The following is a 15,994-nucleotide window of genomic DNA, read 5'->3' as shown; positions in this document are numbered from 1 at the left end:
AAATAAAACTAGAAGAAATAAAAAGAATAACGAAATTTAAAGACGTAAAAAAAAGCATGTAAGATTTTAAAATGGCGTTGGACAGGGCATACGCACAGTTGACAGATATATACTACGTAGCATACGCATTCTATCGAGTTTAAAAAAAAAGCATCCACTAATGAAAAATACGGTTTTGTAAAGCTAAATTTACTTCTATTATTACCTAATTACCTTTGTACTTCTTCATGTTACAAAATAACTTTTCATATCCTACTAATATTATAAAATAATGCGAAAGTTTGTGAGAATGTGTACGTGTGTTTGTTATTCTTTCACGCAAATACTACTGAACAGATTGCAATGAAATTTAGCACACATATAGAGGGTAACTTGGATTAACACATAGGATAGGTTTTATCCCGGAAATCCTACGAGAACGAGGCGGAAATCTAAAAGTATAAAAAATGGACAGAAATGAGAAATGATTAGGGAAATGTTTCAATATCTGGTAACATAACACGCACACAGTACATTGAAAGCAGAAAGAACAGTTATAGGGGCGTCAATTATCAACACCAACAATATCCTATTTCTAAACAGCAACAATTATTAGTAGAAAACTCACTAACTACACGCATAAATCCTGTGCATAAATCAGATTACATCTCCCTCTCTCGCCTACATAAATCGGGCAATTACCTGATTTTACGTTGCCAATGTAGACCGTGTATCGTTTCAACAACTAGGTATAAAACATGTAGGGGTGAGGTAAACAAAGACACAAAATAGGTCGCAAAGTTTTTTATTAATGTAAGTATAAATCCAATATAAAAAAGCTTAGGTTAATGAGTAAATTCTGTGAGTAAATATAAAACATACATAGATGATTAAGCTATCTTAAATTTAGATTAGTACCTACATCGCTTTCTTTCCATGCATATATATGACGGACTTTATTGGTATTTTAAAATTCAAATATAGAGCAGTGATTTTTTAACCTTTTCATGACTCCCACACTAACCATGTAACAAAATAAATAAGGATCATATTTTGCAAGTTTTATTTATTGGGCTAAGATCAACTGCCGGATCATTATATGAAAAGCCTTTTTTATGTTTCCATTAATCTATAGTAAAAACCTTAGATTATGGATTGGATTGAATGAATTGATTGAATCCATAATCTAAGGTAAAAACCAATAATAACATTTTTATTGATTTTTACTAAAAATATATTAAGATTTAGATACGTTCTTCGAAATTAAAAAGATGATTCGTAAAATTCGAAAAACTAAAATTGTAGATTAGTATAATTATTGTAGTTGACTAAACGTAAATTTAGCTTAAATTATGAAACATTTAAAGCAAAATGTAGGAAATACAACAAAATTGTCATAAGATAAGACTGAACAAAATCCATTATCGTTCGGAGGAAAAGATCGAATAATTAATTACTGATTTTCAAATCTTTTCTCATAACCATTTAAAATGAACTTATTGTAATACAAACTCTGAACTTCAAAATTATTAATTTGTTTCAATTTTTGTACAAACTGTGAACACAGTGCTTTAAATATATCTCTTGGTCTACAATTCATATCTGGTAGTAAAGTTTGACTTAATATAATTATAGAAAGGATAGTAAGGTCTGTGTCCGTACCTGATACAATTTCATTACACATATGCCCTATAAGAATATCACCATCAATTCTCTTTGCCATCGCCAAATATCTTACATTAGTTGTTATAATACCGCCTATCACATCAAGTAAGCTCGGAATCAGTTTATCGTTATCTCTTAGATATTGCATGAAGATTAACAATGTCTTGTGTACAAGATTCGCTATTCGTTCAACCTCTGTAGCATTCTCACATTTTATTTTCCACATCATTAGATAAAGTTTCACGTCCAAAACTGTTCGGTACATAACATGGCCTGGGGAGTATTCCAGAACATTCTTAAGAATATGTTCATAGATAGTGATAATATAGTCATTATTACCATTCATATCAAATGTGTCGCTTCTAAGCTTTTTGATAAAATGATCAAATAATTCAATCACGACGAATTTACTATCCACAACTGCATTCCAATTCTTGAATATCAGCTCTAAAATTGTTTGCAATAGTGCAAGTGATTCCTCCAGTTCACTTTGGTTATTGCAAGTTACTATATATTTAAATGTTAAAAGCCATAACTGCTCTTGTAATTCTTTTAATTCTGTTTTATGGTTATGTAGTAGACCATTTTCATGTAACATATAATGAAGGTGTTCATCAATTATTTGAGTTCTGCAAAAGTGTCTATCTGGTGTGTAGTCTCTAATTGCATTTAATATTCTTTCCTTTATTTTTATGTTCCTGCATTTTTTATTAGAAAACTTTTTTACAGATAGCCAAGCAGTTTTCAATACAGTAGTTTTAAATCTCGAAGGTACATCATAGGAGAGCATAGTGTCGTACAATTCATTCTGGTCGTCCTCAATTAAATTCGAAGTGATGGATACCAAAGAATCCATCAACTCATCTTGGGTAGATTCCAAGGATTTTGCAATTTTTTGTACAAGAGCTTTATAAATCACAACTCTTATCGACACATTCTTAGTCCTTTGCCAAATTTGTGATATCAATGCTTTTAAATCTTTTGGATTGTATGCATTGAAAGCTAAACGTATACCGTGTTTCTGAATTGAAACTGGATTATTTAACAGAAACTCGATTAACCTACACGACATTGACAATGGTAAGCAAGCCAGATACATATTAAACATAGGCATACAATAATGAACATAATCCCCTTTAATGTACGATGTAATGCTTTCCAGAGGCACTGGAGGTCGAGAATAACATGCAAAGCGGCATATTTGTTCTTGAGTGAATAAAACATTTTTATCAATTTTATTGTGTGCAATTTTCCCTTCGTTTGGTGCATATTTAGTCAAAAACTTTAATTTAGTCTCCTCATTTGCTAATTGTAAGATACCGAACACAGCAGAACTTCCAATATACGTTGATTGTACAGAGTTATAAGGGCTCATATTATTCTTTATGCAATCGGCGAAAAATTTAACAAATTCATTAGAAAGATCATTGGAAAAATATATTCGAATTTTGCTCATCAAACGTTTAAATCTAAATTCACTATCGTCCATGCTCTCTCGTATTTCAGGAAATTTATTGCTGACCAATTCTTTATCTTTCTTCAAAAGCCGCAAAAGGGACACTTCTGTTAATTTTTCTTTTTTCCGGTCCTCTAAAGGCAATAGGTTATAGTAATTAAATTGCTTGACGTTTTCTTCTATAAATGACTGTACATTCAAAGGCAAATCGACTTTCGTCTTTTTAAAATATGTTAAAACATCAATTAATTTATTAACAATGTTCATTCTTTCCTGCTTGGTCGTATCTGCATCATTTTTATCAAGCGTTTCAAATTTCATGACATGATGGTCATAGAGGTACTTATACACTTTATCACAGTCCTCTTTTTTTAAACGTTTACACACGGAATCCAAATCCCAATACCCTATATTATCTATGTGAAGTAGTAGAACATCGTTGATAGCTTTGCCGTGTATTATATTGTATGTCAAACATACCAATTTAACCTTACGATCGCATCCTGGGTTATACACTCCCACACTACACAATATTTTATTAAATGCATCCCAACAGGCATCATCAAATTCAAATACATTCTTTTCTGATATTATCTTGGAGATGAAGTCATTTTTATAAGTTTCACTTTCATTAACAAACCTTTTGTAATAGTAATCAAATAGATTCTCTAAATCTCTCTGGCTTCTAGATGATTCTACTAAAATACTAACCATATTGTTTCTGTCTCGGTCATTTGTAGTTACGAGAATATACTGCTTTATTCCTTTCAATGCTTTATCAAAGTTTACGAATTTATACCAAATGTAATCATTATTGCTCCCCAAAAGCTCTTCACCTCTCTCTATATGTTTCAGAGCCCATTGTTCTCTTTCTTCTTCAGTAAAAATACTGTAATACTTATTTTGATAGAAGCGAACATCCGTTTCAAATGGTTCATTTCCAAAATGAGACACAAAAGTACTTTTGAGGAAGTTAAATACTTCTGTTTTGGGTATTAAGTCAAAAAAATGCTTATACTCGTTATAAACATTACGTTGCCAAAACTCATCAATCATTTTTGGAAAAAAAACGGTTATGTACTTTTTCGCATCATCTGCTGTACTGTGTCGAAGTAATGTGTATTTTTTAATTTTTGGAACGTATTTATGTGGTAAGCTGAGTACTCGATCTTTATGTTTGGTCATAATACTCTTAGATATTTTACCTCCAAATTTTTCGTTTATCACAGCTTCGGAATTACTTTCAAATAAGTTTAAATACTGATTATTATCAATATTATACAAGTACGAAAGGCGAATTAAAGCACAATCCTTTGTGTAACTAGAATTTAATTCCGAAATAAAAGCCTTAGCGAGAATAAATGAATTGCCAATATAATTTGGTAAATACTCGATATATTCTTCAATAAAATTCAAATTATGTTTGAGAGCATTAAGTTTAAAAGTCTCCGATGTGGATACAAGAAATTTGAATGCGAATTCATTCATTTTAAGATTTTTAAAATATTCGTAGAAAGCAATTGCCCTTGCTTCATTTCTAATTTGAACAGCAATTGTTTTAATCGTTTTCGTTTTCATTTTTGGAGACATGTGTGGGAATATCTCGTCCTGTAAGTAATTAGGGTTGATAATATGTGCATATTCATCGTTATACAGCCATTCACACTTCAGGGCTCTCGACACGTACAAGCTGTCTCCACATTTCAACACCTCTACAATATAATCAATATTTTTGTATTGAGATGCGACATCGATTTTATACAACTTGTCGATGTCGGATTTTTCTTCCAAATCTTTTATATCCTCGAAAACTATTGCTCTATGAATTGTGTCATTTACCTTTGCGTTCAGCTCCTGCTGTCGCTTGGCTAAACTTTCTCCAGTTAACTCAATCATCTGAAACCAAAATAAACTATATTTATTATTTAAAATAAGAACCCACACATAAATTATACCTACGTTTTGTATGTAATAATACTAATAATATGCAAAGCCTATGCAAAGCAAATACTTTTTTTATTATTTATTTGATAGTCAATAAATACAAATCTTTTAAGTTAGATACACTAGTCGCTGTTGGTTATAATTTTGGTAAGTTTAACTGACTGAGATGTATAGATATTCATTGCTGCTCTGTTCGAAATAGTCGCCGCATGAAACTATATTACCTATAATTTATTTATATTTTTTATAAGTGATGATCTGTCTTCTAATAGAGCTTCAAATCAACAAAATTCGTTAAATATTTTAACAGATTTTAAACGCGATTTATTCATCATATTATTATCCCGACGTTTCGCACACTTTGCACCGAGCGTGATCACGCCAGCCAAAATTCAAAGGAGCCTAACAGGCATCAACTTGGCATACATACATCGGTTTATATCACAGGTTTATATATTACTAGCTGACCCGACAGACGTTTTCCTGTCTTAATTTAAAAAAATTTGGAAAATCCAAAAGTGCACGCCTCATAATCTCATCCTTTACAATAAAATTGATTATTTATAAAGAGTACACTATAAATATAAAAAAGAAATAAAATAAAACAGTTGGAAAAGTAAAGAAAGCGGTACCGTAATAATTGAGCTATTTTTCTTGTGGCCCTACCTAGATGTGAAACTGCACAGGTTTAAGGGACTGACTACCAACTTATTTTTTTAAACCTTGGCTTATAGTATAAAGAATCGAGTTTATAATGGTGAATTTTGAGTACCTACACTATAAATATGAAAAAAATAAAATAAAATAAAGAATATAATATATAGATATACTAAAATTATGGAGAACAGTCGATATTTTTTTTTTGTTTATTTAATAACAATTAAACCACATCGAATCAGACCCTGAAAAATGAAAGGGTTCTATTCCTGAGCATACTCAAGCGTTAGAGAAAAAAAAAGACTCGATTAGTAAAGTATTTCGGTCGCTATCGTGTTAACAAGAAAATCCTCCGCACATACAGACACACGGACGTCCAAGACAGAACTTTTTTAAACTGTTTTTTAACTAGTTTAAATAACAAAAATGACATCAAAAATATCATGAATGTTAAAAATAGTGTTTTTTCTTAATATGTGTGTGTATGTATTATCTTACAAGTGCAATGTATGATACATAAAGACATTTTAAGTTTGAAAAATCAGATGTTTTGCGCGAAGTGACAGTAGTACCCACCTCAACGCTTCGCTTATGAGGCTTGCAAAAATGAATGGTCTAACGCGTAAAGGGTCCTAATTATTATTATCAAATAGCGCCATCTATAGTATACTTACTCAAACCAGACAACAATAATTAAAAACTTTTATTGTTTAAAAAAAACTATTGTAACATGGGGAGATAGTGCCGTACGCTGATTTAGATTCCATGGGACAATAGCTAACCACAAAAAAATTGACGACTCTCAACTCCACGCCCTATAATGTACAGTTTTACCCCAATGGTATAATATAAACCTCAATATAAACTACAAATATTATTGAAAAATAATGCACCTAGGTTAATAACCATATTATTACCAACATACTAATGTAAAACAGAATATTGTGTTGTACCTACAGAAAATTAATTATTTCTGTAGGTAATCTTCTTAATAAAACATATCTTGCAAGTTGCATCCTTTTCTTACTAGGTACCTATAATTATTATTATTGTCGGTTCTTGTCGCTGATTGATCACTCTTAAGTCTAAACAAACAAAATCAAACTTTTAGGTAATATACTTACTGTTAACGATGTTCACCAGATACAAAGGGTACAAGTAAACGACCACAAAACGACTACCTATCTAATTATGTTTTAAATTGAAGTACATATTTTTATATAGGTAGGCATTTACTTATTTATTATTTGCCATATTATATTTCCGACCTGTGTTTCCGTCTTCCGAGTTCCGACCAGGGGGGGCACACTCAAAACTGTCATGTAAACGCATAGACGACAGCGACGCGGGCGGTGAGTGGTATAACTAAAATTAAAAAAAAGCCGCCATCTTGTAATGATGTGCGACTGTCATTGTCAACCATAGAGGAAGGATGTATATGTTGTCAACCATAGTTTTCAACTTTCGGACGGACGTTGATGCGATTTCGAGGTTATCTCATTAATTGTTTTTGTTAAATATATCTGGTTATCTTTTAAGTTTTTGTTTTGGTTAAGTTTTGTTTTGTGATTTTGTTACTTGTTTTATTATTGTTAACTGTTGTGAACGTTGTGATCATGAGTTTTCAACGGAGGAGAAAACACGCTAGAAGCTTAGAACTTTTTAAAAACTTGAGAATCCTGCCTCTTGCATGTATTTATATCAAAGAAATTTGTATTTTCATAAAAAAACATCCTCAATATTTTAAAACTAATAAAGAAATTGGAAAATTAACAAGATATCCAAACAATTTGTTTTATTGTATGTATGTATGTTTAATGTTTTAATGTATGTTTTTACCGAGGCCTAAATTAACTTTGTACAAAAAAAATGTTCCTTATATAGGTATTCAGATATTTAATAAAATCCCAAAAGACTTGCAAGGGGTTCCTCTTCCAGGATTTAAAAATAAATTTAATAAATACTTACCTATTAGAGAATTGTTTTTACAACCTAAATGAATTTCTGTATGATATGAAAAATGTCTAAATAATATAAAATAATGATATTGATATTAATTGATTGACTGTATGACTAATGATTTATGTATAACCTAATTTTAAATGACAATACTCCTGACTCGTATTTTTACTATAAATATCTAATCATTTTCATTCATTATGTCAATTAATAATAATTATTGTATGCTATGTAGTTATAGTAAAAACATGAATGTTCCTTAATTCTGATCTTAATAACTTTGTATGTACCATGTTTTTATGCAATAAATGATTTATTTATTTATTTATTTAGAACAAAAGCTTTAGTTATTTCAGTGACTGCACTGAAATAACTAAAACTTTTGGTTTTAGCAGATTTTAGAGGTTTTAGCAAGTGTATAGTACCTATATAAATCTCAATTTCAATTTAATAAACGTGAATACTGCTAAAGAAATTGTTTTTTATTCTCACCCCTGGTTGCCCTCATTACTTATTTATTATTTACTCAACTTACAAGGCAACTTATGGAGTGAGAGTATGTTTACAAAAATATTACTAACGCCACAAAAAGAGTGTTGTCACGAAAACGACGCTTTTCTTGGTGTTAGTAATATTTTTGTAAATATACTTTCGCTCCATATCTGGTGCTAAATGTCGATATGCATACTGCATAGCTATATATATATATTTTCCCCTTTTAAAGCATTAGTTATCCTACAAAGTTGCAGATGGCAGCACGTTCCATACATGCACTTATTACCACAGAGTAGCCACTCTATCTCAGTTATACATCCTTCCTCTATGGTTCCGACCTCCTTTAGCCGGTTCCTACTGGCAGGTAACAACCGGTTATCTGTCAGTGTCAAGTCACAATTATTAGTGTCAACTGTCAACTACGGGTTGCCGTAAGGAAAATTAAACTCCAATAATCTCATATCTTATTAAATAGGGATGTGGGAATATCACAGAATAGGGGAATATGCATGATATTTTTTAATAAGGGACAATAACTTCACAGCGAAAAAGTAATCAGGACATATCTCAATCTCCCACAAAATGTGTACCTACAAAAATTATAAAGTTCAATTTATATTTACCGGCATATAATATGATGATCTTTGCGTTTCTATAGGTATGATGTTGTGCCGCGCAGCTTCACCCGTGAGAAAAACAAGTATTTCTGTATCATAAGTGTAATTGTGATACAGTTGTAAAGTTGTATCACTAACAAGTAAATAATATAATCAAAATATATTCAGTAGTTTTACCGTGAAAGAGTTAAGTAAACATTAGTTACCTACGTTTATCTTCACAAACTTTCTCATTTATTTATTTTCGCAACTAATACTAATGTTTTAGGCTGTGGTTTTAGGCCGGGTTATACTGACAGAAAATAATAAGAAGAATACAAAAAAAAACACACACACAAAACATTGTTAACAGTTTATTAACAGTTTAATGTTATAAAAATAAAATTAAACGTCTTGTCTACATTTACCATTGAACAGCATATTTTTATTTAAGGGCCGATTTTTCAATCCTTGGATAAAATTTACACGTCCAATAAAGTAGGTATTACACGATAATATTTAAATGTCACATGTAAACTGTCAAATACAGGCAATTAGAATACATTTCATAATTAATGGTAGTTTAATACCTACGTTATTCTACGAATAAGTTTTAACCAAGGATTGAAAGATCAGCCCTTAATGTACTTAGTTCTTTCTAGGTAACTTTAAAGAGAGTTCTGACTCTTGGTATTGTCTACAAATATATATACCTATATATGGTAATCCTACATCGTACCCACATTTTTCGTGCAAATATAATTTCATTATTTTGCTTTAGTCAAATGCTTATAAATGCCTTACTTACAAATATTTACTTATAGCACAGAATACATAATAGTAGCTAAACGCTACTTATAGCGTAATATACGTTTTCAACATTCATATCTCTTTTTAAAATCCTGTAATATGAATTTATTATAATATAAACTCTGTATTTCAAAATTATTTATGTGTTTCAATTTTTGTACATATGTTCCACTTAGTTCTCTGAACAATTCTTTTTGATCATCTGAATCCGGAACATCAAGTGGTAACATAGTTATAGAAAATCTTAGAAGGTCCATATCTGTGCCTGCCACAATTTCGTTACAAAGATACGCTATCAGAATGTCGTAATTTATTTTCTTTATGCTTGCCAAAGTTACTAAATTATTTGTGATAATACTGCAAGTCTCATCCATAAAACCCGGAAATAGTTGATTATTTGACCTTAAATCTTTTATAAACATCACCAATGATTCATATGCAAGCTTAGCTACGTGTTCACTATCCCAAGGATCTTCAATCTTCATTTTTAAAATCATTATTGAGACTGTCAAGTCCAAGATTGTTCGATACATCACATGACTTGGGTAATACTCTTGAACCATCCGGAGAATCTTTTCGAATATTTTGATAATGTAATCTTCATTCTCTTGTCGATACGAGATTACTTTGATTTGTTTTATAAACTCATAAAATAATTCAATCACGACATATTTATCATCTACAACTACATTCCAACGTTTGAACAACAGCTCCAAAAATGTTTGTAAAAATGCAAGAGAATCCTCCAGCTCAATTAGATTATTGCAGGTCACTATATATTCAAATGTGAACTGCCAAAATTGATCATGTACTTTAGTTAATTCGTATTTGTGCGTTTGTTGTATTCCATCTTCGTGTAGCATATAATGAACGAAATCATCGATGATTTCATATCTGCAAAAGCCCCTGTCCGGCCTGAAATTTCTCATTTTGTGCACTATATTCGCTTTCAGTTCTAAGTTTTTAATTTTTTTATCGGAAAAGTCTCGTGTACATATATAAGCATTTTTGTATAGATCGGTTTTAAACGTCTCAGGTACTTTGTCACTGAGCATGCAGTCGTACAATTCGGTCTGGTCGTCCTCGTTCAGGCTCGATGTGAGGAAGTACAAAGAATCGATAAACTCATATTGGACAGACACGTGGGATTTTGCAATTTTTTTTACAAGATCACAATAAATCACTTTTCTTAGCGACACATTCTTGGTGTTCTGCCAAATTTGGGATATTAATGTTTTCAAGTTGTCCGTTCTGTACACTTGGAACGCTAAACGAATACCATGCTTCTGTATTGAAACCGGGCTATTTAATAGAAATTCTGTTAATTTAATTGACACAGACAATGGCAATTTTACCATGTACATATTTATCATAGGCAAACAGTAATGAATATAATCCCCTTTAATGTACTGTGTAATACTTTCGAGCGGAACCGGTGGACGGGAATAGCATGCAAAACGGCATATTTGTTCTTGAATTGTTAAAATCTTTTTATTAATCTCAGAGTGACTAATTTTTCCTTCCTCCGGTACATACTTCTTCAAAAATTCCGATTTGGTGGCTTCATCTGTCAATTGGAAGATACCGTAGACCGAAGTCCTCACAACATACATCGCCATGGGATACTTGCTAGTGGACAGATCCTCTATGCATTTGGTGAAGAAATTAACAAAGTCTTTTGCAATGTCATTGTAAAAGTATACTCGTAGTTTCCTCAACAAATGCGTTAGTCTAAAGTTACACTGCATCATTCGCTCTTGTATTTCGGAAAATTTGCTTATCACCAATTTGTTATCTTTTTTTAATAACCGCAGCAGAGTGGCGTCCTTTAATTTTTCCTCTTTCTTCGGATTCCATAATCCGTACCATCCAAATTCCTCAATATTCATTTTTATAAATGACTCTACCGACGAGGGCAAATAATCTTTATCTTTTTCAAGAAACAAGTAAATTATTATTAATTTGTGAACAGTTTCTATTCTTGCTGGTGAGGATGAAGAGGTTTTATGAAATTTCTTGATAAAATAGTTAAATAAGTATTTATACATACTATCAAGTTGCTCTTTTTTTAAATGCTTATAAAATTTTCTCATTTCGTAAAAATCGAAATCAGTATCTATATAAAACATTAATGCTTCATGCATATCTATGCCGTGCAATATATTGTATACGATGCAAAGCATTCTATATGAATTCTTTCCATGAAATCCAGGGGTGTACACTTCCATGCTGTACAATATTTTATTGAATGCTTCCCAACAGGCGGCATCAAATTCAAAAACATTGTATTTGTCGATCACTTTATCGATAAACCTTTCTTTGTGATGACCAATTTCCTTGATGTATCTCTGATAGTAGTAATTTAGTAGATTTTCTAAATCTTTCTCATTTCTACACGAATCTATCAATATCCTTGACATTTTATTTCTTGCAGTTTCATCTGTAGTTACGAGTATATACTGCTTTATAGCTTCTATGGCTTTTTCGAAATTTACGAACCTATACCAAATAAAATCATTATTCTTTCCCAACAACTCTTCACCTCTTTCTATGTGTTTCAAAGCCCATTCTTCTCTTTCCTCAATTGTAAGCATTTGATGATATTTCTGGTAATAGAAGTTTATATTCATTTCAAATGGTTCATTTCCATACTTAGATATAAATGTGTTTTTGCAAAAGTTAAATACTTCTGTTTTAGGTATATGGTCGAAAAGTTCCTTGTAGTTTTGATAAAAATTACACGACCAAAAAGATTCCACTTCCTTTGGAAAGAGAACGCTGATATATATTTTCATTTCATCAGCCGTACTGTGTCGACATAACACGCCATTGTAAATTTTCGTTATATATGTAAGCGGTGTCCCGAGAACTCTTATTTTATGTTTAGTCAATATACTCTTAGACATATTTTTACTGAAATAAAAAGATGTGCATAGGTCGGAATAATTCTCAAATAAATCTAAATATTTATTTTCATCAATATTATATAAATAAGAAAGTCGTGTGAAAGCCTCGCCCTTTTTTATATTGCCGTAACCAAGTTCTGAAAGGTATGCATTAGCAAGACTGAATGAATTATTAATGTAAAATTTTAAAAGTTTAGGATGTTTTCGAGCGTCATCAAAATTATCTTTGATAGTATCAATTTTAAACGACTCTGGTGTTGATAATAGAAATTTGAAGGCTAAAGCATCCATTCTAAGAATTTTGTAATATTCATAGAAATCTATTGCCCTTTTTTCGTTTCTAACTTTATCAGCTATAGTTTTGATCATTTTTGTTTTCATTTTTAGAGACATGTGAGGAAATATCTCATCTTCTAAGTAATTAGGGTTGATAATATGTGCATATTCATCAGTATACAGCCATTCACACTTCAGGGCTCTCGACACGTACAAGCTGTCTCCACATTTCAACACCTCTACAATATAATCTATATTTTTATATTCCGATGCGACATCAATCTTGTACAACCTGTCGATGTCGGATTTTTCCTTTGCATTCTTAATGTCCTTGAATAGTATTTCATTTTGTATGGCTTCCTTTACCTTTGCGTTTAGTTCCTGCTGTCGCTTGCCTAAACTCTCTCCCGTTAACTCAATCATTGTAACTGTAACAAAAGAGAAATTATTTATTATTTTATTTCAACATCTGTTCTGCGTAATCCCTTGACCTAGGCACAATAGAAATGTAGAGTAGAATTATCAGATCTTAAATTTTAAACTCTATACAACCGTGCACAAACCATGTAGTTATAAGAATTTGTAACATTTGGATTGATTCAAATATGCATATGGAGGATCATTTTATGGGAATGAGATGTTTAGGTAAAGTCGATAAAAAGCCAAGGTACCTATATCACTATTTCGCCTTCTAATTATCTGCAGACACCAACGTCCGTGTCGTGACATAAACAAGATCCATCTGCAGTGCGTATAGGATCCTGATACTTATCCTTGAAACTGATTAAATTAAAATATTTTATATAGGTAATTCATGTTTTATCCATGATTGCGCGAATCATTTGTACCCGTGCAGGACATAGACAGAAGAAATAATTATTCACTACATCTCATTCGTAGGTAAATATTTAAAATAAATATATACTTCAATTATATCCTTAAATAGATAAAATCATTATCAACAGTATCTACATATAGATATAGATACAGGTGGATATAATATTGTTGATTTCCAGAAAAGATAGTATCATCATCATCAGCCCATATACGTTCCCACTGCTGGGACACGGGCCTCCTATGAGGGTACAGGCCATAATCCACCACGCTGGCCAAGTGCGTGTTGGTGGATGACACATGTCGTCGAACTTTTTAATTCTTCGACATGTCGGTTTCCTCACGATGTTTTCCTTCACCGTTCGAGCAGTGGTGATGTTACAACATGCGCAGATAAATTGAAAAATCAATTTATTTCCTGCGCGCTCGCCTGGTCTCGAACCCCGGACTTATCGATTCGAAGTCCGAGGTCTCACCACTGAGCCACCACTGCTCTAGTATATGTAAAAGATAGTATATGTACCTGTTATAGATAGTATTTAAGTATAACTGGCCGTATTTAAGTATAACAATAGCCGTATCAGATTGTTTTACATTATATTATACATTGTTAATTAAAATACGCGAAATTTTGATAACTCCTGACTATCAGTAAGTACATTACTAATCTCTACGACCGGTATTAGAATTTAGTATTTAACGTAAATGACGTCTCATCACTCTCAACACTGCTTAAATAACATCTTGTATATGCCATAAGCTTTCTCAAATCAAATAACATGAATCAAAGTGCAAAAGAGAAGTTAAATATAAATCTCGCGAGATAGAATGTAGGTACGCTCCAAGCGAAGCGAGCAAGTCAAGGAAACTACAGCAGAAAACCGGCGCTTCTCCACAAACACGGAGAGGCAAATGCTGAGTGGTTCACCCAATCATGAATACCTATAAAATATTTGAGAATATTTATTTTTAAGGTATATGAGTAATCAATGTTTATTGTTATTAAAATTGAATTAGTTATACCTAAGTGGATATTGTTTGTGAAGTACCTATAAATTGTATTTGTGATAAAACGTATTTTCTTTCTTTCTAACTGTTACGTTATAATCTATCTTTATTTATTTATCTATTGTGATCTATCAATATATTTTAAGAAGGTAATAGGTATACTAACAACTATACGGATGAAAATCTGATTTAAATTAAATAAATAAATAAAAAATTGTGAACTAGGAAAATAGGAACTGTTTACAATTTAACGCATTAAGTATGTTTCGTAGATGTAAACGGCAGATTTTATTGATTTTTGCTATCATAGATTTGCGTCAGCCATCAACATGCTAAATAAGCTTTAAAATTATTGAATGTATTGATTTCCATTTGGCTTAAAACGTGATCCGCACCTCCGCACAACGGCCGACGCACAGTGCACGATGAAAATTTAGCACCATGATTCATGAATGATGTCATTATCTAAACAATATGTTTTTAATTCTATTTACAAAAATTGGACTTGCGATGTTGAATTCAGACCCAGTAAGGCAAAAAATTGTTCATCGGAAATACACGAAAGATCTGAGAATCGATTGAGAATCGAATTCGAATTATTAAAAGTAGAATTTTGCTAAGAGGTATTTGCGGCATGTGATCTTGTTGGAATACGTATTATCAATTTGAATATATTCGTTATCTTATTCATAGTTAACTTAAAAATGAAATTGATAAGTAAATAAATAAGAAGTTTGTACTTAACGATAAATATACACAAGAAAATAATACTGGGCAGCTGGGACGCTAGTTCATAATTACTAATAAAGTTAGTAACTATGTTTGTTACAAATAATACATTATTTATAATAAACTCGTAAGTATAAAAGAACAGCATAATATCTAAAATTGCCGGTACCGGCAGAAAAATATAAGAAAAACATAACCAACCTTGAAACTTTTTGTGAAGGCTTTTTTGTATTCCACAATAATTAATTCTGTTCCTCTTCAGCGAAAAGAGATGAAACTATGCAAAAAATATCTCGCATCTTTTTCTCACAAAGTTAAGTATTAAAATATTATGACAATCACATTAATAGATAAAAAAAACTGGGCACACTAAGCCATTAAAACTTGTGCACTTACTGTTATATAAATAACACCACCTATAAAAACTGATTAATACTGATAATAATGAAAAAGTATGATAATTCTGATGTATGATTAGTGAGAATTTTTTTTACTATCTACTAATGATTCACATTGTACAAAAAAATGGTCGTGGGCAGTCGTGGGTGCCGAGCAAATGTGTCAAGATTCAAAGATAACAAAATCGTTCAAAATTTTACCTTCAGACTTCAACCTTGCCTTCAACCATTGCCTCACATTGCCTTCAACTCGCGAGTTTCACTTCAAAAATCAAAACAGAG

The 15,994-nt window shown here is 31.4% G+C and overlaps 2 protein-coding genes across 3 annotated transcripts; both read right to left on the bottom strand.

Annotated features, from left to right (window-relative positions):
• Positions 1-1,198: 1,198 nt before the first annotated feature.
• LOC123703134 lies at positions 1,199-6,991 on the bottom strand. 2 transcript variants are annotated; one of them, XM_045651030.1, is made up of 2 exons: positions 6,826-6,991; positions 1,199-4,996 (listed from the first exon to the last, which is right to left on the bottom strand). In XM_045651030.1, exon 2 carries the CDS (start codon positions 4,994-4,996, stop codon positions 1,433-1,435), a length of 3,564 nt encoding a protein of 1,187 aa, XP_045506986.1. In that variant the 5' UTR covers positions 6,826-6,991; the 3' UTR covers positions 1,199-1,432. The 2 variants fall into 2 exon arrangements, with proteins under 2 accessions (XP_045506986.1, XP_045506987.1); XM_045651031.1 differs by having other exon boundaries at positions 6,970-6,991.
• A 2,116-nt stretch (positions 6,992-9,107) lies between these two features.
• LOC123703126 lies at positions 9,108-15,969 on the bottom strand. Its single transcript, XM_045651022.1, has 2 exons — positions 15,914-15,969; positions 9,108-13,171 (listed from the first exon to the last, which is right to left on the bottom strand). Exon 2 carries the CDS (start codon positions 13,164-13,166, stop codon positions 9,627-9,629), a length of 3,540 nt encoding a protein of 1,179 aa, XP_045506978.1. The 5' UTR covers positions 13,167-13,171; positions 15,914-15,969; the 3' UTR covers positions 9,108-9,626.
• Positions 15,970-15,994: the final 25 nt, after the last annotated feature.

The sequence above is a fragment of the Colias croceus genome, chromosome 25 (genome assembly GCF_905220415.1).
Source record: "Colias croceus chromosome 25, ilColCroc2.1".
NCBI lineage: Eukaryota > Metazoa > Arthropoda > Insecta > Lepidoptera > Pieridae > Colias > Colias croceus.
This window is presented reverse-complemented; position numbering and strand designations above follow the sequence as displayed.

Excerpts from the sequence above, each read along its gene's own strand:
- LOC123703134 (XM_045651030.1), bottom strand. The coding sequence starts at position 4,996 with ATGATTGAGTTAACTGGAGAAAGTTTAGCCAAGCGACAGCAGGAGCTG.
- LOC123703126 (XM_045651022.1), bottom strand. The coding sequence starts at position 13,166 with ATGATTGAGTTAACGGGAGAGAGTTTAGGCAAGCGACAGCAGGAACTA.